Below are 23704 nucleotides of genomic sequence, written 5' to 3'. Positions count from 1 at the left end.
AAAGCTTTTGTACAGCAGAAGTATTAAACTCTTAATGTTCAGAGACACTTGTAATATATATAAAATTCTAAGATATTTACAGCTGTGGGTGCTTTTGAAAGTGATTTTTCTGAAATCAGCTGAGACAGGCCTCAGTGCCACCTTCCTTTTATTGTGCACAAATTAAACTGAGTTTAATTGTGGGAACTTTACTACTAGCAATTAATGTGTATGTTAGCACCTAAATTTAAACTGAGTACATCCAGTAATAAGTTTGAAACACCTGTGTATGAACTTTGAACTGGTAACATTGAGTTGTGTTGGTGTCAGTCTGCAGACTGGAGCAAGCAGTGTGGCATTCCAGGGTGAAACTGGACAGTTGTAATTATGAAATCATTACTGTGCTCCCAACCATTGCCTGCAGTGCTCAGTGCTACAAGAGACTTAATGGGCTGTGAGCAGTGGGTGTGTGGTGATGAGTGTGGCCTTTGCAGACACTCTGGTTTGTTACATGAGCAGATTTTTCTGTTTTCCCCCACCATTTTCTGAAAGTTATTGGTAGATAAAATTATTGGTGTAGTTCACTAGAACAAATACCTGCAGTTTGCTGTTCCCTGTTCTAGGTGAAACTTCATTGGCTCCTTGATTTGAAATGCAGTTGACCTAATATGTGAACATGTAAGATTTGTATGTCAAACCATTTCTCATTGTCTCCATACGACTTAAAGCTAATTTATTTTCTTCAGCAGTGTTTTCATAGCTGTGAGAACCTGATATAAACCATGTGCTCTTGCTGGAATTTGAGAACAGGCTGTACAGCTCCCTCGTGGCTAAACAGTATGTTTAGCATAAAGAGAGAGGGATATTTTTATTTGAGTTCTATTGTTGCCCCAGATCTCTGTTCTTCAGTTCTCAAAGTGTTGCATAACTCTCATTATAGATTGAATATGCGATCCCATTGTTACTTGTTTCAATCACCAAAGGAAAAAATCACCAGTGTAAGTTGTTGATATTTGTACTGATTTAAGTACAGAATTTCTTGAAGCATCGTTCTGGCTGTGTGGTGCCTATGAAGTTTAAGTACAGTGACCTGTTCAGATAATTTATTTCACATTTTAAATATGCAATTATTGACTTCCTTTTCGTGTTAAATCAAGATAAGCAGTTAGGTTTGAAGGCTCAGCATCAAAGATAGCAGTTACTGTTTTGTGTTTACTGTCCTGTTGGGCATAAATTTTCATGGATATTTCAGCTGTTATCTCTAAGTAACTTGGAGATCCTGCCCATCCATATGTCAGTGAAGACTGGCCAAGAAAACTGCAATACATGTATTTGAGATTAGTGCCTTAAAACATTTCCTTGTCTGTTGGGCCATGTTCTCTTTTGTGCATTGACCAAGAGATGTTGATGCATGGAATAGTCTCTGGTGTTCTGTTTTTAGCAGGCACACAGGAAGATATTCACATTCCATGGATGCTTTCTTTCCCTTAGCAGGAGCTGGAGAGTTGCTACCTGAAATCTGCAGCAGAGAATCCACTGGTGCTATTATTTACTTCCACATTCCACCCCTCTCTCCAGTCACCATATGGGCTGTAAAGAACAAAGAGTTGAAGATTTGAGAGTGAATGTATACAATCCCTGTGTCTTTTGGGAAATATTCAGAAACAGTAGCTTACGGTATAATTTCTGTCTATTTTGTGAAAACTTTGCTTATTCAAATCTGAGCACCTATTGGTTTGACCACAGCATCCCAAAAAATTTACTTCCTTTTCAAACCAGGACACTGATAAAACTCTTTAAAAATGGCAGATGGGGAAGTCTTTGCAGTTCACTGACATCTATCTTATTTTAATTTTCCAAATGGAGATTATTAAAAACAAGAACAATTGCTGTCACACTTCCTGTGTGGTACCTAATATCCACAATGGTGTTGTACTTGCTCTTTTTGTCAAAGACTGTTCATTATAATATCTATAGAAATACTGAGTCATGTAGCCAGGCCACTAAAGTTTTAGCCTTTATAATATATACTTTTTTAATCTAAGAATTCTTTTCTGAACCCTGGTAAAGAGATGCTTGTAATGTAAGGCTCATGAAAAAGTGGCCAACTTAGTTAGGTTGTTCTTTTCTTTCTCAAACTTTTCTTAAGGAAAAAATTACTTAAGATAGCTTGACAAACTGGAATTGAAATTAATTGACTGCTTTTATTGTGCTAATACATCAAATGGCAGATCAGCCTACATAGATCTCCCCCTTCTTTTTTGAGAACTCCAGGTCTCAGGCAAGTGTTCTGTTAATAACACCGTGCTGCTCAAATGCAAACTTGTTGTTTCAAGGTGACATTTGTAATCAGCCATGAGATGCAAAAGAGATAGCATCAGTTTATATCCTTTCTAAATAAGAAATAAAGTCACTTGAGTTAGCTTAATGGTTCAGGCTGCAACTTAATATGTTGTGAGTTTAATTTTTCAAGCTCTTAGAAAGAAATATCATTGAGGTGGAAAGATCTAATAAAAAAAGCTTAAAGGACAAAGAAGGATGATTTGCTAATTAAAGAATTACTCCTAACTAACTCAAAAGTCTTTTGCAGGTGTTCCTGTGTGTTCTGTTTTTCAGTCATAAGTGCTGTATCCTGCTTCTTCCAGTGTGCCAAGAATTTGTTCTTCTATTTGAGCCTTTATAAATACCTATTTCTGTTGTGTTACAAGCTCTTCTGGCCTTGTTCCTAGGGAAGAGAGGAAAGATCCCTTGTCTGCCCTGGCAAGAGAATATGGAGGCTCCAAGAGGAACGCCCTGCTGAAGTGGTGCCAGAAGAAAACAGAGGGCTACCAGGTACCTGCAGAGCTGGGTGTGCAGTGGCTGCAGGCAGCGGAGCCTGCCCGTGGCACAAACCAGGCTGCTCCACACCTGACTGCATGGGCTGAGTGCCCTGGCATGTCCTGTACCCTCCCCTGGGAACGGGGGCTCCAGCAGCAGCAGCTCCTCAGTCACTGCTCCACAGCTTGGTCTGAAGGGACAGCTGCCCTCCCTCTGAGGCGCTTGAAATCAGCCTTGCCCTTGTGAAATTGGAGCTGAAACTTTATCAACTGAATGTTTAAGTGACTGTTTCCCAAATGCAGCTAGAGTACCATTTCTCAGATTTCAGAGATTTATTTTTTATAGGTAATTATCATAGGGTTTTCTTTGGATCTTTGACTCCCATTTGGCCCCTTAGGGAGTTTGTTTTGTGAAGGTGCCATTGTCTTGCATTTTGAACTTGGCTTTCCACTGTGGTTGCAGATTTCTTTTTTTCTTTTTTCACTTGGTCCAAATGTTATCAGAAGCCAAAAGAACTAACAAGATAACTGTCCAGAGTTCTCCTGATTACATTATTTTTTCAAAAGAATAGTGGCTTCAGCAAACCAAACCAGGATGTTAATAGTCTGACCGTGATGTATTTGTTTGGTTAACTTGTATTGAAAGTGTTTGGAGTTCCCAACACAATCCTCAGTTTAAGAACTTTACTCTTTCCATGACTTGAGGCTCACAATGCAGGAGGAAGTTGAGAGCCACATAACAGGATGGTGGCCCATCCATAGGAAAAGTGCTCCTCCAGCACAATGGGCAGGCTGGGATATAACCCTCCCCCTCTTCCTGTGCACGTCTGATACTCAGCTGTGCTATTTCTGAGGAGAAGCAGCTTTGTGGAAAGAGCCTTTCTCCTTCCCCACGTTTTAAAAAAGGCAGGATGTTACATTGCTTTATAAATCCTCAAACTAAGTGCAAAAATATTTTCCCATATTGTCTTGAAATGAAAGATGAATGTGACAGCTTCGTTAATCTGGTTAGGAAAAGTGATAGAAATTATTCCAAACTTTTCACTCTCTAGTTGTGTGCACATTGAAGAATACACTTCTGATTCTACAGATTGCTGCTTCTAATTCCTGGAGTTTCATAAACACTGCTCAAAGGATAACTTTTGAGACTTTCTGTACTTGCTTCAGAACCTGCAGCATGGTGCTGAGAATGCACAGTGCATCTGCAGAGCCACTGCAATGCCTTCATTGAAATTGTGAGATAGTATCAGGAGGTTATATTAAGTAGTTCTGGGACAAGAATGGCTTTTGCTTTAGGCACACTCATTTTTCATTTCTTTGTTGTACAGAGTTTGATTATTTTCAGCATCCCCTGAAATTCAGTTCTGCTTGAACACTGTGTTGGTGGTATTCTAATGTTTTAAACATACCCAGCAGTGTATTCATTGTGAACAGTGCTTATCCAGATTTCTGGCATCTCAATGTTATCAATAATAGATAAGGATCTTTTTCTTTTTTTATTTTCAATGAATCTCTGCTTCATTTAATTTTATTTTAAAACTATATGCGTTCAAAACTGCCAAACAGGAGACAAGCATCAGGGTAATGAACGTCTCCCTTCCTCATTCAGTCCTGCTGAAGGTACTCAGCTCTTCTTCCTTCCCTGTCCTGCAAGCATGGACATCCTCTTTCCCTCCAGCTCTTCCTGGTATCTCACACTCTGCCACAGCTCCCTTTTCTCCCCAGCATTTCCTACCATCAGAACTTCTACTTTTCCTCTGTCCCACTGTTGTTTTATTGCTTTAGCACCTGGGTGAGAGCCAGCACGAGCTTTCTGAGCTGCAGGGACATGCTCCTCTGTCTCTGAGCTGCTGCAGGAGCCTCACAGAACACAAGTCCCAAATATCCCAACCTTCTCCTCTAGGAAGAGCAGTAGATCCCTTCTATCCAGTCACCAATTTCTATCCAATATCAGCTGTAAATGTGGCAGGCTAAAGGAAGGATACTCCTAGATGGAGTCTGTAACCAGTTCTAAAATGACCTGGGAGATTGTAACCATCATTGGAAACAAGCAAAGGAAAAGAAAGGATTAGAAACCTTTTGTTTCAGAATAATTCTTTTCTTACTTTTGTCCTATTCATATTAAACTACCAATCCTTAGGTAAAGCCCTGTTAGCCAGTATTTTTCAAGATGTGTTTAAATCACAACTGATTCATGCACTGCCAACAATAATCACTTTTTTGGTCTTGTTTCCTCCCTCTCACCTGGAGGTGTAGGTCTTTATGCATTAATGTATGTAAGGTATTTATAGAAAATTATTTCAGCTGTTGGTGTTTCACAGGGAAGATGGAGCCATGCACCTTGAGTTAAAGCTCCTTTTCTAACAGAGACATGTTTGCTTCTGGCATTGTTTTGCTTTTTATCTCTGGTGTTATATTTCACATTGGATAGTAGAAAGTAGATAATGAATACTAAAAAATAGTAATCACACAAGTAACCAGATACTTCTTAATTTCTAGAATTTTTTTGAAGGTGTACAGAGTTCTAGGTGAGCTGCCAGTGGTTTAGCCTGTTAAACACCTGGTGTGGTGGAGTTGATTAATCCTTATCAGCAGGGGAAAATACTGCTGATACTTATTTTATTTAATAAAATTAATTTCTCTTCTTTAAAGAGAAAAAAAAAAAACCACACCAAATTCTGTCCTGTTTCAAAGACAGAAGGTTTCCTTTACTCACAAGATACTTGGGGAGAATACAGCCCTACAGAATTGTCTGGTACAACTGGTATGAGTTTCTTGTCAGCTTAAGTAAAATGGAAGAGCAATAACTCCTGCTTTCCAATCCCTTCTAGAAAATTGCTTTCAAGCTTTTGATTAAAAGTTTTAAGTCCTTATTTCTGCTTTAGAAACTTGAAACTTTGTAAATGCTAAATAATTCAAATATGATAGTGTGGTGAAGCTCTTAATTTCAGTCCATTATAGTGGAATAAACCCTGTTAAAAAACCTTGTAAATTACTTCATAGTACACTTTTCTTGATTTATTCAAGCAAATTTGGAGGGGAATAAATGAATAGTCACCTTTAAATGTAGTTGTTAATATTTAACTGTGTTCCAAATGTTTTTTCAAAACCTCAGTAAAAAAAATCAGGTTGATACAGCCAAAGAAAAGAAGAGAATTTACTGGTGTAAAAACCTGAATGAGTACATCTCTTACAATATTGTAGCTTTTGCCATGCTGCCTGAATGCTGTTTGCAGGCAGGATTTCTCCTTGGAGCTCAGTTTGGAGGATGGTGATCTGCAGAAGGTCAGTGCAGGACTAGCAGAGGCAGGTTCTGAATTAATTCCACCCTGAGCCTGTTCAGTCCTGGCACAATTGCACACCCAGGTTACTGAGCTGCATTGTGCTCTGGCCTGAGCAGATCTCTGAGCCTTCAGAGAGGAGAGCTGCTCTCAAGATAAGCTTTTAGATAAAAGAGGAGCAAATCACCTTTAGTTTTCAGATCCACAGGCAGAAAATAGTTGAAATTTCATTGTGTGTTAGCTGTGCTCAGGGTCTGACACTGCTGCACAGCACAGAGCCAAGTGCTGCATTTTTCAGAGGAAAGAATCCTCCTGGCTCCTCTGAAATATGTGCACTGTCATAAAACTGTCATAAATTCCAGATATGTTCAAAGCATAAAGTAATCCCATCCAGCTGTTAGGGAGCATTTACCCTGGCTGGAGCACAGCTACTTTCATTTTGAGTACACAGCTAATAAAAGTCCCCAAAAGGATGTGAGCATGCATGTTTCATGTTAAAAGAGGACTAACAAACAGGATACACACACACATCCTTACCCATTCTTATCTCCACCAGTATTTCCATTTATTTTCCATTTTTGTCAGCATTCTGAAAGATAATTCACTTCCAGAAGTCTGGCACCAAAAAAGCAATTAACAAAATTGCTGTAAGAATAGACTAATTTTTAAAAAAAAACTTTCTTTAAGATTTACACACTTTCTAGGTACAGATACACTTAGTGTAGCCATGTAGTACTTGTGTCCTCTATTTCATGCAGTGCTGATTTCTGGAAAGACTTTTGCTGCAAGGACCTAATTTTTACCTCCTGTACAGATCAAAGCTACATGTCTTACAAGAAATTGAATGCTGTGCTCAATGCACCTTGGAATCAAGCAATGCTTTTTTTTGTGCTTGGGCCATAAGTGTAGAATAACAAAATTTGAAGTAAAAAATGGTTCAGATTCCTTTTTTTTTTTAATTTATCAACACTGAGCTAGGCCATATTCTATTCAAAGTGCTATATTGATTTTAAAAATGCACAAGAAAAGGACATGAGTGTGCTTATGTAAGCCTGTGTTCAAATACTGACTCCAGGGTGTGCATTCTGTGCTGTCTGGTTGATTCATCAGAGCAGTCAGGATGCCAAAACACTTCTCTCCTTGGTTTAGGCTGATGCTTTAGCCAAAAATCATTGAGTTATGGAAAGACATGCTTCCTTTTTTTGTTTGGATTGGATTGTGATACAAGGGAAATGTCAACTTGTTAGACTTAATTATGACAACATTTAGAATAAATTATGAAGCTGTCTGTACCTCTAAGTGTTTCAGACATTAATGTCTGAAGCTATTACTGGATTTTGTGAGAATGACTGATTTTTTTATGGTTCTTCTTTATGCCCAAAGTGAAAAATAACATGTGTTTGGTATGGAAAGAAACATTACCAGTCAGTGTTTAAGAGTTTTGATGGTCTATATTTGCCATTTACTGCCTTTCCAGAAGCTGGCATTGAAGAGGCAGTAGCTGGGACTGCTGCTAAGTCTATTCCAGAAATATTTTCATGTTCTCACCCACTGCCAGGAGCAGATAGGCACAGCTTTATTCCATGATTTGAGAGTCAGTGAATCCTGATTCAATGGAGTTGTAGTTAACCTTTGTAATCTTCTGTAATGGATACTCTTTTCTTTTGTGGATATAGCTTTAAAAGCTTTTAAAAGCATTTTACTAGTAATTTTCTGCCATGGGAAGAAGTCTGCCAAGCTCTGCACACTTAAACTTCAAATCTTGTTTTAAGGCTTTAATATATTATAGCACAGAATCATATTAATGGCTTTGTTTTCTCAACCCACTTATTTAATTACTAATACAACAGAGACATAGACACGTGCTTTTATTTTCTTCATGTCCTGACTCTTTTGAGAGCCAAACCAAGTTTGCATAGGGGCATCTCTTCTCCTTGTGCTCAACAAGGGTGGAGAAATGGCTGCTGTGCAGGATGCTGCTCTGCTGGAGTTCTGATGTCCACAGTTCAAGGAGATTGAAGCTGGGGATATGTCTAAAAAAGTGATCAAAATTCCTTTGTTCTTAATTTGTAGCTGCAAGTTAGAAACCATGCTTTCTGTAGTTGGGTTTCTTGATGTTTGTGGGGTTTTTAGCTGTGGAAGTTTTCTGGGAGGATAAAAAAATTAAAGAGTTACTGGGTTATAATAGTTAACATCTGTTTCTTGGTTTTTTAAGAAAAAGTATTTTCACTGACTTTAGATCCTCTATTAATTTAGAATTATTGCAAAAATCAATAGGAGAAAATTTTAAAATTAGCAGTATGATGGGTAAAACCACTTGAAAATGGTGAGTTTTAGAAAAGCCATAGGTTTGCAGAGATTGATGTTCTACAAAGTTCAGTCTGTTAAGCAGTATAGAAAGTTTCATGGGGAATACTGGTTTTAGTCTTTTCTATGTGAGCTCAAGGGAATCCTCATTTTGTGGTGGCTGCTCCTGCTCTGCAGTTTCCAGTTCAGGAGTCCTGCTTGAAATGCTGCTTGGTTGTGGATCTACCAGGTTGTTCTAGTACCATCTATTTTTCACTTGATATTTTTATGTTCTGTCTCCAGAAAGTCTTACAAATTTGTAACTCTGTTGTTTACTCCTGGTTGGAAAGTGTCTTCCACAGATCTTTTTATGACAATGGTCTGCTGCTTAACTTTTGTAAAAATCACCTATTTAAAAACCATCTACCCCAAACACAGAGGTGGCTTCGCTGCCATCCTACCCATTAATCATTAATAGACAAAGAATGATAAATGCCCTTCTAGTTCATTTATCTCCAGAAAAGCTTTTTCCTCATTTGACAATTTATCTGAAAGTATGTCCTTGAGTTGCTTTATACTTTGTGGTCTGAAATGTCTTGAAGAATAATTCTAGATTAGATTCCAGCAGAATTCTCTTAATAGAGCCAATTACTTAATAAAAGCAGTAACAAAGAAGAAATTATGGCAGAGATTTTAGATTGATGTTCTGTTTACCATCAATTCTTTGAGAAATAAGGGCTTAATGCAAGATTGATTTCATTATACTGACCAAGCTTTTTCAAAAAAACCACAAGTAGTTAAAAGCATTTAGGAAATAAAATTTGCCGTATTTAAATGTGCCAGTTATGTGCTCAAAGCCCTACATGAAAAATTAAATTTTCAGTTTAAATGACAATCTGTCCCCTTTCTAGATTTGTTTTTACTGTCTGACCAATATTATACTTCTTTTAGTCTGAGAGGTAATAATAATTCATAATGCTTAGAGCAATTGGAAACAGAAACCAGTCCCTTTTAATTGTTTCCTTCCGTTGTATTTAATTCAGCTTCTCTGGATACATTAAAATTCTTGGATGATAGGCTTGCTTTCTGCTTGTTGTCTTAATATAAAAGCTGGACCCTACAAGATGATTTAGAAAAATGGGGTATTTTGAGTTTGGTTTTGTTTGAGAACCAACCAAATGTGTAGGTGTACTTTGAGTGGCCTTTTTCATTCCAGTGTTTATATTAAAAATTCAGCATTCTATGGATACTTACTAATATTAAAGTGAAGTTTTTAGTTTGTACAATTGTAATGTTGAAGAGAAGACTTTGGCTTGTTGTAATTTCATTGTGGCAATGCCAGTGTACATCTTTCTCCTCCCCTTCCCACATCACTTGCTCATCTCAGGGAAAGGGGGAGAACATTTCAGCCAAGAGGGGAAAACCAGGTTTGAGTTTTTCTCCCTCAGTGGATTGTATAGCAAAGCACACAGGATCATTCACACCTGATTTTTACAGCCAGCTTGCCACACAAGTCTGTGACAGAAAAAGCCCCTCTCCTGCCTTTATCTATATCTTACTGACACAGATGTGAGCCTCAGGCCTTATTGGGTACAGGGCAGGAGAAGAGAACTTCCCAAATAGTGACTTCTGTAAATTGACACATGTAGAAATTTATTTGCTTTAACAATCTGACATTTCCCCCTTTTTTTTTCCTTAAAACCTCATCCTATGTGTTGCATATGCTTCCTTAATTTAAGTAACATTTAGAAAGCTTTAACCATGCATTAATTTAAATCCAATTTCCTGTCTCTCTTGAGGAAAAAAAGAGAGTGCTTTTTTTTTTTCCTCCCTTTATTTTTTCCCTTTTGGTGTTGAGTTTTCCCAGCCTGTGGCTGGAGGAAGCTGTGAGCAGAGCGGTTCCCACAGCCCGGGGGGCTCCGCTGTGAGCCCCAGCACGTACACTGAGCCCCAGCCCGGGGCCACTGCACAGCACAGGGGCTGGAGCTGGGCAGGAAACACAGATTTCCCTCACATTCTTCTAGAAATTGCCCAGAGTTTTGTTTTTTTCCTCTGTCAGAGGAGGTTGTGGCCGTTGTTCATTTGAAGTCCAAGTGGCCTGGGCTGCCTGGCACAGAGCGCTGGCTCAGGGTGGAGTTCCCTGCCTTAGCAATAACCACTTTCGGTGTCCTGTCCAAAACAGCTGATGATGATGATGATAACTAAATTACTGTCAGGTGAAAGGCTGGCTCAGGTGATTGTGATCCTGCACTTCTGTCACTGGAGGTTTTAGTTTCTGCTGTTAAAACTTTGAAAACTAAGTAAAGTTCTGTGTAGCATTTACATTTTTGAAAAAATTCTTTCACTTAGGATTTTTTTCCTGGGAAGCTGAGAAGCCTCAGAGAAAAGGAAAACAATTCTCATATCATTTGCTCCTCTTGTATTTTGCTCCTTTGAAATGTGTTTAGAGATTTTTTTACCCAAAGGTGATTGTTTCATTAAATTCTGGTGTGAGTTGCTTTGACTCATTGGCCGACCTGTTTTGAGACTCTAAAAAGAGTTACAAGTTCTTATTATTATCTTTTTAACATTGAGTAAATATCTTTTCTGTATTCTTTAGCATAGTTTAGTATAGTATTCTTTAATATAATATAGTATCATAAAGTAATAAATTAGACTTCTGTGAACATGGAGTCAGATGCATCATTCCTGCCTTCATTGGGGCATTTCCCTGCAAATACAATACTTCTGCTTGAGCCCAGTTAAGTGGGTTAGATATTAAAGCATATTTATATTTCTCCCTGAGAGTGTAAAAGAGATATGATATATTGTTGTTACTGGTTGTTTCCTAATTAAAGTTTAAACTGACTGCTATCCACTTAGCCTCTCTAACATTGTTTGACTGCCAACAGCCAAATATACACTCATTTAAAAGGTCACTGAGGCATCTTGTTCATAACTCTTTTGGACTGGGCTGACTCTCCAATAATTTATACAGTCTCAGGAGATGCATTTACCAGTGCCACTGAGTTTCCTATGGGAACTAAAAGATCAAGAGTGCAAGACAGCAGTTTTCAATTTCAGTTTCAATCCCAAAGATTCTCTGCTACTGTCAGCACTAAATCTGCTAGAACATCTTTATTTCCAAATGAAAGTTAACTTTTGCTTGTCTTCTTGTTCTCATCAATTTCTATAGAGAAATGGTTTGTTTAAAAGAGAAAATACTTTCCCTCATCAATTAGAAATTTTGTCTGGATATGAATGTCATAGAAGGAGAAAATAGAATGAACATGAGCAGAGATAGGAGCACATTGTCTGATCAGGGATTTGGGGTACAAGTCTTTGACTCATTTGCTTTTCTGTCTTGGGGATGTGCTGTAACATCAGGGTGGGCAGCAGGACGGAGCTGTGGGACACCTGGTGCAGGTACAGCTGTTCATCCTCTGGATCCTGGGGATGGAAACACTTCCATGGGTGTTACACTGGGTTTGGGTTTCAGTTGGTTTTCTTTAATCCAGTTTGATTTGGCTGTTTGTTTCATAGAAACACCAATTTAGTATTTAGTGAATCTCTGGCCCTCACAAAAATGTCTTATTGCCATGCCTTTGAAGTACTGAGTGAAACTTCCACTTTTAAATTTGTGTTTGTGGTACAGTTGTACCAAATCCATTACTTTTTCTAGCACAACATTTTGCAGCTTTTAACACACACTCAAGCACACATTTTGCACTTTTTTTGAAGGAGGATTTAAGATTAGCAGAAATTAATATATAAAATAACTGACTTTCTTACCACTACATTATTTTGTTTTCCTCTGGTAGTAGTGCAGTTCTTACCACAGAACTTTGATACTGGGCTGTCCACTTTCTCTGCCAATTTCTTTGAAGGTATTAAAAAGAAGTATTGATCAATTGGTAGCATGTAATAATTGTTAGATTACAATTGTAATATTGCTTCTATTTTTGTTTTCCTTCAAGAATATTGACATCACAAACTTCAGCAGCAGCTGGAATGATGGCCTGGCTTTCTGTGCAGTCCTCCACACTTACCTCCCAGCCCATATTCCCTATCAAGAGCTGAACAGCCAGGACAAGGTAAGACATTAAAAATCCCATTCCCAGGACTGCACTGCTTTGGTTGACATGAGTTAATAAAGGCCAGTGAACTAATCTGAGTTCTAAAACCCCCAGTGTTACTAGGATTTCCATAAATCTCTTTGTATTCTGGTCTGCCACAGTTCCTACCTACTGATTAGCCCAGGGTGTACAATCAATGATAATAGATCCTAAAAACAAAATATTATTTCATTAATGCATGAAGAGATTTTATTTATTTATTCTTTTCAGAGAATAAATAATCTCTTCGTTAGCATTTTATAACTCAGCTGTTCTTCACTGACAATGATATTCAGCATTATCTTCTGAACAGGCAATTGATAATTTTTTTATAAATTTTTGGATGATATTAAAACGCGTTCATTCCTATGGCTCTTTAAAATTACTGTAGTCTAATTATATACTCCATTTGAAGTTTAAGTAGTAGCATTATTATGAACATTAAGACCATTTTGTTGTGTTTGAAATAGTATTTCCTTGTTTTCTAACATGTTTTTATATCTCATGCAGAGAAGAAATTTCACTTTGGCTTTTCAGGCAGCTGAAAGTGTTGGCATCAAATCTACTCTGGTAAGATTTAAATGTATATTGAATTAATTATGACCCACTTATAAAATCCAAATAACTCCATTTTGTAGTTTCAGAAGATCTGGATGTTTATACTTAAAAATAGCAGCAGATGAGCTCAGCTAGAGGTTATTGCACTAAATAATGACTGACCTGCAGACTGGTTAAGCTTTAAAAGGAAGGTTCACCAACACTTATCTCCCAATGTGAAAATAAATATTAATGACAGCAGTGGATTTTTTTGAGAATAATTTGAGAATAAGATTTCAATAATCCATTAAATCTGTCCTGTCTCTGACCTACTTCTAAATTATTCAGGATTTTTGAACTCTGGAGCTACAAATCAAGCAATGTAATTTGTTCCTTTTTGTGTAGTGTGAGTTGAGATTTGCCTCTTAAGGTTAGACTTTTGTCATCATTGCAAATAGTTGTAAGGTTTTTTCAGTGATGGTTTAAAAGTTGTCTTACACAAATGTCACAATAAAAGAATTAGTTTTCAGCAGTAGAGTAGAGCAGGAGTATTTCTGAAGGTGTGGAGTTGGGAGTATCCAAACCCTTGTGAGTGATCACAAAAACTCAGCTGAAATGGCCACTATCAGAAATGAGATTTAAGTGATACTTCTGCAACCTAAGTTCTAACAAAGCTGCCATAGTTAGCAACTACCAGTACAACAGAGTTTTTAAAAATAACACTTTCCTTGATCCTTATCAGTGCTTTTACCCCCCAGCATTGTGTTTGCTGACAATGGCAGTGCAGCTCCTGGGCTTTCCTACTTTGACTTTGGCACTGACTTGAGATGTGGAAGTTTTTTACCAAGTGCTGATGTAAGAATGAGATAGTGGAAAATAACTACAGAAATTCTTGCATAACTCAGCCTTAGTCCAAATGGTTGCTGTCTGCCCTTCCTTTTTGTGATGTACTTCATTAGAGAGACTCCAAACAGGCAAATTGAATGGAATTCAGTGTAAGTGCAAATTACATCCATCTGAAGAAGTTAGTAGCTATTTGCATACCTGCACTTTGTGTGATGTGGAGGTTGTGCATTTTTTCTCATCCATGTTACATGAGTGAGGGGCTAAGAAGGGTGTGAAACCTGCTGTATGTAAACAGGAGGAATGCAAGTAGAAGTTACTCATTCTCTGAAGATGTTCAGCTAAAAGAACTCCCAACTTCTTTTTTGAGTTCTGGAGATTCCTGCATCCAAAGCTTTCAGACAGAGTAAACAGAAATTACTAGGAACTGCATCACTCTGCTTTGCTTTGTGCCATGTGCTTAAGAGGGTAGATGAGAGTCACTTATTTATTGGTGCTTAACCTGATGGCAATTTTGAACTTTAATTAATATCTGGCCCTTGATTCCGTGGCTCACAGCTCCTGGGTGGGTTGTGTTGATTTGCAAGGCTGGTGCAGGGTTCTGTGAACACTAAAGTCTGACTGCTGTACCAGCTGTGCTCAGTGGGGCACAGCTTGAGCATGCACAGCATCAGGCATTTCAATCTTAAGTCAACAAAAGAGTTGCCTTACAGATATGCTATTCAATACAGTTTGTAAGTAATACCAAGATATATGGAAGAAAACAGAGCTTTCTTCATCAGTGCTTTAAACTGTGGAAACTTGACAGATTTCCCATTGCCAGGAATGTGTGAAAGCACTGCCACATTGCTCTCAGGGTTTCCACTGCTGCTTTTGACCGATGTGTTTTGTGTGACAGGACATCAATGAAATGGTGCGAACGGAGCGTCCCGACTGGCAGAATGTCATGCTGTATGTTACAGCAATTTACAAATACTTTGAAACCTGAACCCCAATCGTTCAGCACATCCATGGGATACAACCAACGTGAGCTACCAGATGGAAATCTTACTGAAATGCTAATCCCCATTTCACTCAAAACTGGCAACATTTGAGTCCCCTCAGACTTCAGTGACACTATCATGGATTGCTTCAGCTACTAAGCATGGGAACAACTGTTTAAAAGTAAGAACTTGTTGCCACAGTGCTTGGAATAACCCAAGTTATTAAGCTATTCAGATTAATTATGTAGCCTAAAGAGCCTGAACTACTTCTGTGCTGCCTTTCCAGTCAGACTTCCTGAAACTTTCTTTGCTGGGAGAGAGATGAATGCTTCCTCTGGCATATAGGAGACTGAATGTACAGATAAAGCTTTGAGAAGGAAAAGGATAACATGGCATCATATCACTGAACTATCTGTAGCATCCTGATTTCACAGACTCTGAATATTCTGCCCACAGCATATGGCAGCCCCATACAGTAGAGTTCTTAATGGTAACTTAGTTACTGCCTATACAGCTATTTTCCATCCTTTAAAATGTGCACAATATTCTAGGAAAACAAGCTTTGATTCCATAATGACAAATTGAGGGGGAAAGTGCTCTTGATACCTCGAAAAATCTGGCACAGAAGAAGTCTTCATCCTAAAGCTTCATTATAAGCCTACCTCTGTCACAGTGATGTGGCTTTCATCTTTATCTTATGGATTGTAGAGACTAGCACAATGCAGCTCCTGGCTTTCAGGGTACACTACACTTCAAGGAATCTGTGCAAAGTCCCTGTGCTTCCACTCTAACAGCAATGAATCAATGATCACCCCTTGTCTGGCTTGTTCCTTGCTCTCTCCCTGCTCTGCCTGTGCTGCTTTCCCCTGCAGCAATACGAGCACAGATCATGGATGGCTGTGCTGGAACTGTGCAACTGGGACAGCATTTCCTCTGCAGAGAAGATACTCTCCATAAGATGTCATAATGAAGTAGTTTGTCTCAAAATCCAACTTTGCCATGTTTTCTCTGTGTTTTTCCTCGGTCTTGCACATGCTCATCTGAGTGACAGGAGGTGAGATGTTCTCTGGGAAGGACTGTGGAGGAACTGATGTAATGTGTGTCCACCCAGCCGTCTCAAATACTGCGTGGAAATGACTCACTGTCACAAGGAAGGAATTGAGAAACTTTAGTCTGCTCAACTTCTTTTTCTTTCTGAAAATGTACCTGAATTCATTTAGCAGCTCTTGGGCAAAAGAGTTTAAGTGCCTTAGCTATCATTGAGTTGATAGGTGCTGGCACTTCAGAGCCTGCTGTGGAATGTTAATGGCTCCCAATGGCTTCGTGGCTCCCTTTGTCATGAGCTGTTTGTTGTAATCTTGTTTGTCAAATCCTGGGGAGACTTCACTCTGTCATTGCTTCTGCCTCTTGCTTTTCTGAGCACTTACCAGCAGTTCAGCCATGGAACATCTCATTAATATTAAGCAGAAGCCAACTTGAGCAGTGAGTTCTGTAACAGCTGCTATTTATAAGCACAGGCTCTTTCAGCAGTAACCCCATTGTAAAGAAAATAAATCTGTTCTATGGTGCTCTTACGACTGTTAAGGACAGTTTGAATGTCATAGATGTTAACCCAGTGAATGCAACTGTGCTTGGCATCTGTGAAACTTCTTCATGGTAAAAAAGCACAGATTTAACTCAAAAGTATTGCCAAATCCAAAACCCCATCATCTGAAGAACATAGCCCATGTGAAGAGTAATAATGCAGCATGTCTCTAGCATTGCATAACAGTACACACTTACACTGATACGTGCCTGTGAGAATTATGGAACTTTGCAAAATAACTATTTAACCTGTGCTGAGGGCCTTTGGAGAAGTTTGCAGAGCAGTGGTGTCTCAAACATTCTTGCAGCTCTTTAGAACTAGAAGTAGAGACCCTCAGATTATTAACTGGTGCATTTGAAGAGCCAGCGTAATCTAAAGACAGTTGTTACAAACGAGGTTTCAAGTGAAAGATCTTCATTAATACATTTTAATAAAAGTCTGAAATGCATTTTCCTCTCCTCTATATTTCTTCAATTTTTTTTTTACTTCATTAGTTTTAATAAGAATAGTCTTAGTGGAAATACAACTTAGTTCTGTCTTGCTTTCTATCTCCTATTATTAAATTCCAGATTTTGCCAATCAGTGTTTAAAAACCCTTCTGTTTATCCTCTGAACTGATATCCTTATCTATGATTGTCTTATTCATTGCCTTAGAGTTAAAAAATAATATTTTTCTAATGAAAAGGATAGCATTTCTTGATCTAAATTCACTCATCACCTGTTTTGGTGAGGTAATTCAAGCTTTGAGCTGATTTTTTTTCTGTCCAATGGTCACCTTCATTTACCTGGAGTGTTGTCAGAGTCCTTAACTGCAATAACCCTGAGAGTGTCACCACTTGTGAAAGGAGAAATCATGTTTGCCAGATCCCTTCTGTTGAAACATGAACTGCTGGTCTTCAGAAAGGAAGAGAGAGAAAAGCTAGCAGTAATTGTAATAGGGATCTTGTAATGAACTTCAGAGCTCTGTGAACTTCTTCTTGCTGTGATCTGTGTGATAAAACTCTGTGAATCCAGCCCAGGAGCCCTGGGCTTCAGGAAGAGGCTTCTGTGTCCTGATGTGTCTGAGCCTTTGTGTCAGGTGCTGCCCATGGAAGGAATGAAGCAGTGGGAGAGCAAAGCAAACACAAAGCCCTGCTGCACTCCACAGTGTGGCTCTTCCTGAAGGTTCAAACCACATTCAGTTGCTCAAGAGGAAAAATAGCAGTAGCCCTTCTGGATGTGGAATAAATACACTGTTGTGTTTTGTTTCTGTTCATAGTTAATCCTGAAACAGCCTGGTTTTCTGTTCATGTCAAGTGCAAGTTTATGCTGACTTATTTCCCTTTTAACCCAGAAGGTATTGCTGAATGTACTGAAAATATATTGTCATCCATTTATATTTTCTATGTGCCTTGCAAAAGCCTGTGCTGTGGAACATCAGGGTTACTCCTGGCCAGGGTGGGCAGCAGGATGGAGCTGTGGGACACCCTGGTGCAGGTACAGCTGTGTCATCCTCTGGATCCTGGGGATGGAAACACTTCCATGGGTGTTACACTGGGTTTGGGTTTCAGTTGGTTTTGTTTAATCCAGCTTGATTTTGGCTGTTTGTTTCAATAGAAACACTGTTTAGTTTCTCCAGTGTGAATCTCTGGCCCTTATTCCCATGCCTCTGAAAAACTGACAAAATGAAATTTCCACTTTTAAATTTGTGTTTGTGGATAGTTTCTCCAGAATATAGTATATAATTGTGACATGTTCCAATTTAAAGGTAGGTTTTTGTCTATTTTGCATAGAATATATTGAGTTCCACGTAGTGATTCTGATAATTTTTTGCCTCCAATTTTATGAAATATTTCCACTGTTTGAGTTGTTCTCTAATGTTCATCATTGTGTCTTAGAAGGCCCTTAATTTGCCAGAGCTAAATGAGCTCTGCTTTAATTTATTGGTGGAGACTCCTGTCCATGTCCTGGCAGAGGGGATGCTCTGGTTTTTGGTGCATGAGGAGAAATGAGCAGCAGCCCTCCTGCCATGGTGCAGTGCTGTGAGCTGAGGCTCTGCCCTGGGAATGGTGGAGCTGTGACATTGGGGTCTCATTTCTCTTCCTGATTTCACTGTTAAATTTTAGCTTTTTTTCAGTCTGAACACTCCAGACATTTGGGTTCTTTTTCATCACCAGATTACTTTCACTCAGTTGTGTTTCTGTACAGATTTGGCCCAGGGCACAGTTTTTATTCCAGCCTAGTTTTAACCCAGGTTATTTGGGAAGCTGGAGATTTGGAGAACTTGTGGGTGTTTTTCTTCCTGCCTGTGCCTGCTCTGGGGACACTGCCTGGGCTTCAGGTGGTGTGTGACAGTTCCTTCCACAGGCTGAAGTGAAAGTTGCACCCTTAAACTGTGACTCCTGTGGGGACTTCACTTCTTGTTTGCCTCTTGCCACTAACACAGCCCCAAGCAGGAGCTCCTAAGGGGCAAAACTCTTCTGCAAGGAATCCAGCTGTGCATCTTCATGCTGCTTTCTGCCTGCTGTGAGTTATGCTGGGGTGGTGTAGAAAGAGAACCTTAAAATAGCCATGTTCATGGATGGACTGAGTTAACTGTATGCTTTGTTTGTGGTCCTTCCCTAGACTTGGTAAATATTTATTTCTGTTTGCTTTTTATGTTCTATGAGCTCTATTTCTGCAACTCCTTCCTTTAAGCTGCCATTAGTGTATCCCTTTCTTTAGGCTGATGTTCACCAGTTTGAGGCATTATTTGGTGAGAAGGGCTATTTAATTTCTTTGTCAGCCAGGAGTGCTGGACATGGCACTGTGCTTTCCCAAGTTAGTGTGTGTGGACTGGCAAAACACAGACAGCCCTTAATACATTCATTTGTCCCTATTTAGAAAGGTATTTTTAATAGTGTTCCTGCTTTCACAGGAGAGTGGCTGGATGGGTTTTAAATTACTGTGTGGCTTGCTGTGTCCCTCCTTCATCTAAGGTTCTTCTGTTGTGTTCCCTGATTTCACAGTCAGCCTTTTAGTAAGCTCTATAATTATCTAACCCAAGATGTTCAGCATCTGGAATATGTAGCAAGTATGCTGTGGGTGATTAATGCTAAATAACTTTAAAGGTTGAGTTTTGTACAGATCTGATTTCTGTTAATTGATACAAATGTTTTTTCTTTGTGTTTTTGCTACACTTGTTTGGATGCAACACCCTTGAGCTTGGTTTGACAAAGCTACTGTCCTGATCTCCTGAGCTAATTCATTCTGGGATATTAGAATTATTCCCTCCCAATGAAGCTTTAGTAAAACCTATGGATCCCAGATGACTTCCTTCCAAGTGACATTAGCTTTTGCTTGGAATATTCCTTACCCCAAGGCCACTGCCTGCCCCAGAGCTGCGTGTGAGCTTCCCATCAGTCCCAGCAGGACCTGGGGATGCAGAGCAGCAGGGTAAACTCTGGCAGAATATCACAGCAGCCTGATGCAATTAAGCTGGTTTCATTTTAATCCCCTATTTTCAGGGGTTTTCAGTTTAGACAAAATCATTTACTGAAAGCTGAAATGTGGCCTGTTAGTTCTCCACTGGGAAGTATGCTTCTGTTTAATAATATTTTTATGAGATTGTATTTATGGAAATGGAAAGAAAAATGTCATAAAGCTAGTTTTGTTGCACTTTTCTAAGGCTTTTGTATTTTGCATAGTTCTAGAAGATGAGGAAGTTGCTTGGGGAAGTCAAGGCTTGGAACCTGCTCTGCCCCAGCACAGGAATGTGTGATGTGCATTTTCACCTAGTGATCCATGTATGATTTTAATTGCATGTAGCTGATGTATTTATGTGGCAGTGAGGGAGCCCAGCAGACATTTCCTGCTGCACAGGAGCCATTGGCAGTCCCAGTTCCACAGTTCATCAGCTGACCTGTGCTGTGGACTGCACTTGCAATAATGGAATTGTCCATTTTTGATTCTGAGCTCTTTCAACAAATGAGGAAAAAGGGGCTCCTTTTTTTCTTTTCTTTTTTTTTTTTTTTTTAATTTTTATTCCATTGTTGAAATTTCTCTGGAGGCTTTTAATGGTTTCCAATTATTGCATTTGTTCATTTTAGGATGATTACTTGGAAATCAGTTCATCTAGGAGGGCACAAATACATGTAACATTCTCAAGTAATTAATCCTTGTAACTTACAACATTTCAGTTTGATAGAAACTTTTGGTTTTATGTGTATTGTAAGGTTAATTTTTCTGTCTATAAGTAGCACTTTTATATGTATCTGAAGGGTTTTTTTGAACAGAAATGTGGTTTTTTTTGTATATTATCTAATGGGAAGAAAGTATAACACTGCTAAACAAGGCATAGAGTAGTTTGCCTCCAGACTGTAAGTTCACTTTAGGTCAGTAATGATCAGGAGTTGTTCAGAGTATCTGAAATAAGTCAGTGATCCCATTTACTGCTGGACAACTCCCCTGATCAAACCCAGAAGGGCATTAATTGGTACCCTCCTCCTCTTGGAGGGTGCTTCCAGTTCAGGTGTGAGGCAGAACTGACACAAGTGTGAGGAATTTTGGACTTGGTGGAAGAACAGAATTTAGTGATGCCTCAGTCTGACTTCACAGCACTATACTGGATAAGGACTAACCTTGTTTGAGATGACACTGCAGCCAGTAATGATATCTCCTAAACAGCTAATTTAAAGCTCACTTTCCATGGCCTTTAAAGATGACCTAAAACCCAGTGATTCTAAAACCTCTTCTCGTCCTTCCAGCTTTTCTGATTTGTATTGGTTTTACTCTTCCCTGGAACGCAGCTGCTGTGTGTCAGTCTGTGGATGGGTTTAGAAATTCCTCCAGACAAGTGCAAGTACTTTGCTTTTTTTTTTTTCCAGAACCCTTTTGAATAGTTTACACATATCTTACATAGAGAGAGGCTTTGCATCAATGTACAGATGTACCCACATGTGTAAATGTGTGTGCAGATAGGTGCTCCTGCAGGTTCTGATAACACAGAACGTGTTTCAACGAGTGCTTATGTCTTGAATACTTAGGCTGGTGTATTAGTGTAGATATTTAAATGACAAGGAGGAAAAAACATGTTGTTTGCTTCTGGTTAGAGCTGAGAAATGCAGCTCTGAGGAAAATCTGAGTGTTCCAATTGTATTTGTGGTTTGAAAGACACAAGTTGGCCATGATTGGAACATGAGAAGTCAGCAAGCCTGTGTTAAGCTAAACCTTTTGGAGGACCCAATATGCTTTCAGTTTGCAAGGACCACTAGAGACCTGGGCATTTTACTTTCTCCATGATGTATTCTGTACGAGTATTTAGTATGTATGCCTTCAATTTGCCAATGTTGCCATGTTTTCTTCTTAATTATTCATGAAATAAAGGTTGCAAATAGGAGAATGTGTGTTTGTTTTCTTGGGGCTGTTCTCAGGCTGCCTCTGCACTGTTTGCTCAGGGGTGTTGCTGGAAGCAGGGCTGGAGGTGAGCAGTGTGTGCACACAACCTCAGGATATTTTTGGAAATCATATCTCTCTTGGGATGATACCAGCAGCTTCTACCCCCAAAGAGTTTTAAGTGATAAGACAGTGAATGCCCCAGATAAGAGAGACATGTTAAAGGCATCTGCTTAGCCTGTATTGTTCCAGAGAAGGAAATTGCAGAGAATATGTTCAGTTTGGGCAACTTCTGTAACACATTGCAGGTTTAGAATTACTTAAATGTTACTTAGCCCAACCCAAGTAAGGCAATTGTGTGCTCACCCCCTCTCTGTGTCCAAAGGAGTTGGGGGCTTAATCTCTAGAACAATTCTGACTATTTAAAGCAGAAGCCTAAACACAATTTTTTCCAGGTGAAAATAAAGCTTGGAACACCTTAAACCTGGTTTGGTCTCAAATTGTCCTGGATGGTAACTGTTAACAACTGCTGGTTTAGTTTCAAGTGTTCTGGAACAAATTGGATCCAGAGGTTTGGATTGAGCTCCTAATTATTGTAAATATTGTTCTGAAAGGCACTGGCTAGTGTAGGTATTATAATTTTACTTTTTTTTTTTTTTTTGAGACTTTGTATGGTGTTTTCTGACTGTTAAGCAATCCAGAAAAGTCTTTGTCTCAGTGATGTTATGCTGCAAGAAAGTGCCTTGTTTCTCCTTTCTTGAGGTGAAATTCTCCCTGAGAACTCCTTGCAGTCCTGCCTGCAGTGCCTGCAGCTGCTGGAGGGGTGTGGTTTAAGAACATGCCTGATTTAAGAAAACGTTCTTAAAATGGATTTATATCCTGTTTTTAATACTTTTCTTGCAAATAAATGTCTCAGAAGTGCATTGCAGTACAATGTCAGAAAATAGATGTTGTTCTTTTGTGTAGCAAGCACATAGCAGCTCCATGGGAGGGACTGGTCCACGTGCAGTGGGCATCTGGGGGGCAGGACTGGGCCAGGCCTGAGGGGTGCTGAAACTGCAGGGTCTGCACAGTCTCTAGGGCTGCAACTTTCCTTTCCAATATCCACTGAAATAATATTCCCTCACCAGAGTATTTTCATGGATTGCCTTCCAAGCTGTCACTAAAAAATTGTGTTAAAAATATGAAACCAGCTCCGTAAGTGTCTAAGTTTAATATAGTAAAATTGATTCATTAATGTTTAAGATCTTAACTGTAATGAAAAGCTGCAACTATATGGAATAGTGAAATAAATACATCAGAAGCAATATAATATTCCATTGTGTTAAATCACAGAATCTGGTATTGGAGTCATGGTTTTTCTGCAGTTAAATTCTGTGGAGGAACTAGGTTAGCAATAGAGACTTTCTGCTGAAATTGTTAAATTCTGTGGATAGAAATACAGATCTTCTACTGGGATTGTGCTAAAGGGTTTCACAATTGCTTTGATAGAGGAGACTTGGATTAAATCATGTCTGTTAGAAAGTTCTACAAAGGGCAGAGATCAGAGCAGCTCACAAGATGTGCATTGTTACCACACAATTATTTTAGAGGAGACCCTTATCATTGAAAGTTAACTCCTTTCTAAACTTTTAGGGAGCAATTTACAGCCAGTAGCTCCTGGAAGAACTTTAAACCCAAGAAAAAGGGAGTTGGATTCTGTGCCCTCTCAGCTCCCCCCCTCAGTGCTTTGTCTGTGGTGTTTGTTCAGCACTGGCTTTCATGGTGACGTGTTCTCCTATCTCAAGCTGGTTTTCTTTTTCATCCTCACTACTAAAGGTTGAGTGAATTCTCCTTGAATTTGCTCAGGAATTTGTGTTGGCATTGAGGAAGCCCCAGTGCCTTCCCTGGGAGCTCCTGCTTGGTGCTGCAGCCCAGCCCCTTCAATGGGCAGGTTGGATAATTAGTG

At 39.1% G+C, this 23704-nt stretch overlaps 1 protein-coding gene across 2 annotated transcripts in view; it reads left to right on the top strand.

Annotated features, from left to right (window-relative positions):
- The window catches only part of SPECC1L (sperm antigen with calponin homology and coiled-coil domains 1 like), a 65479-nt gene extending 43716 nt beyond the window's left edge, over positions 1–21763 (top strand). For both annotated transcript variants that reach the window (XM_063173370.1, XM_063173371.1), the window contains 4 exons: positions 2709–2811; positions 12319–12435; positions 12967–13026; positions 14735–21763. In XM_063173370.1, coding sequence (XP_063029440.1) covers positions 2709–2811; positions 12319–12435; positions 12967–13026; positions 14735–14824 — 370 coding nt within the window. In that variant the 3' untranslated portion in view covers positions 14825–21763. The remainder of the gene's footprint in view (positions 1–2708; positions 2812–12318; positions 12436–12966; positions 13027–14734) is intronic.
- Positions 21764–23704: the final 1941 nt, after the last annotated feature.

The sequence above is a fragment of the Melospiza melodia genome, chromosome 20 (genome assembly GCF_035770615.1).
Source record: "Melospiza melodia melodia isolate bMelMel2 chromosome 20, bMelMel2.pri, whole genome shotgun sequence".
In the NCBI taxonomy this organism is placed as follows: domain Eukaryota; kingdom Metazoa; phylum Chordata; class Aves; order Passeriformes; family Passerellidae; genus Melospiza; species Melospiza melodia.
Note: the sequence above shows the minus strand (reverse complement) of the source record. Positions and strands in the feature narration are given on the sequence as shown.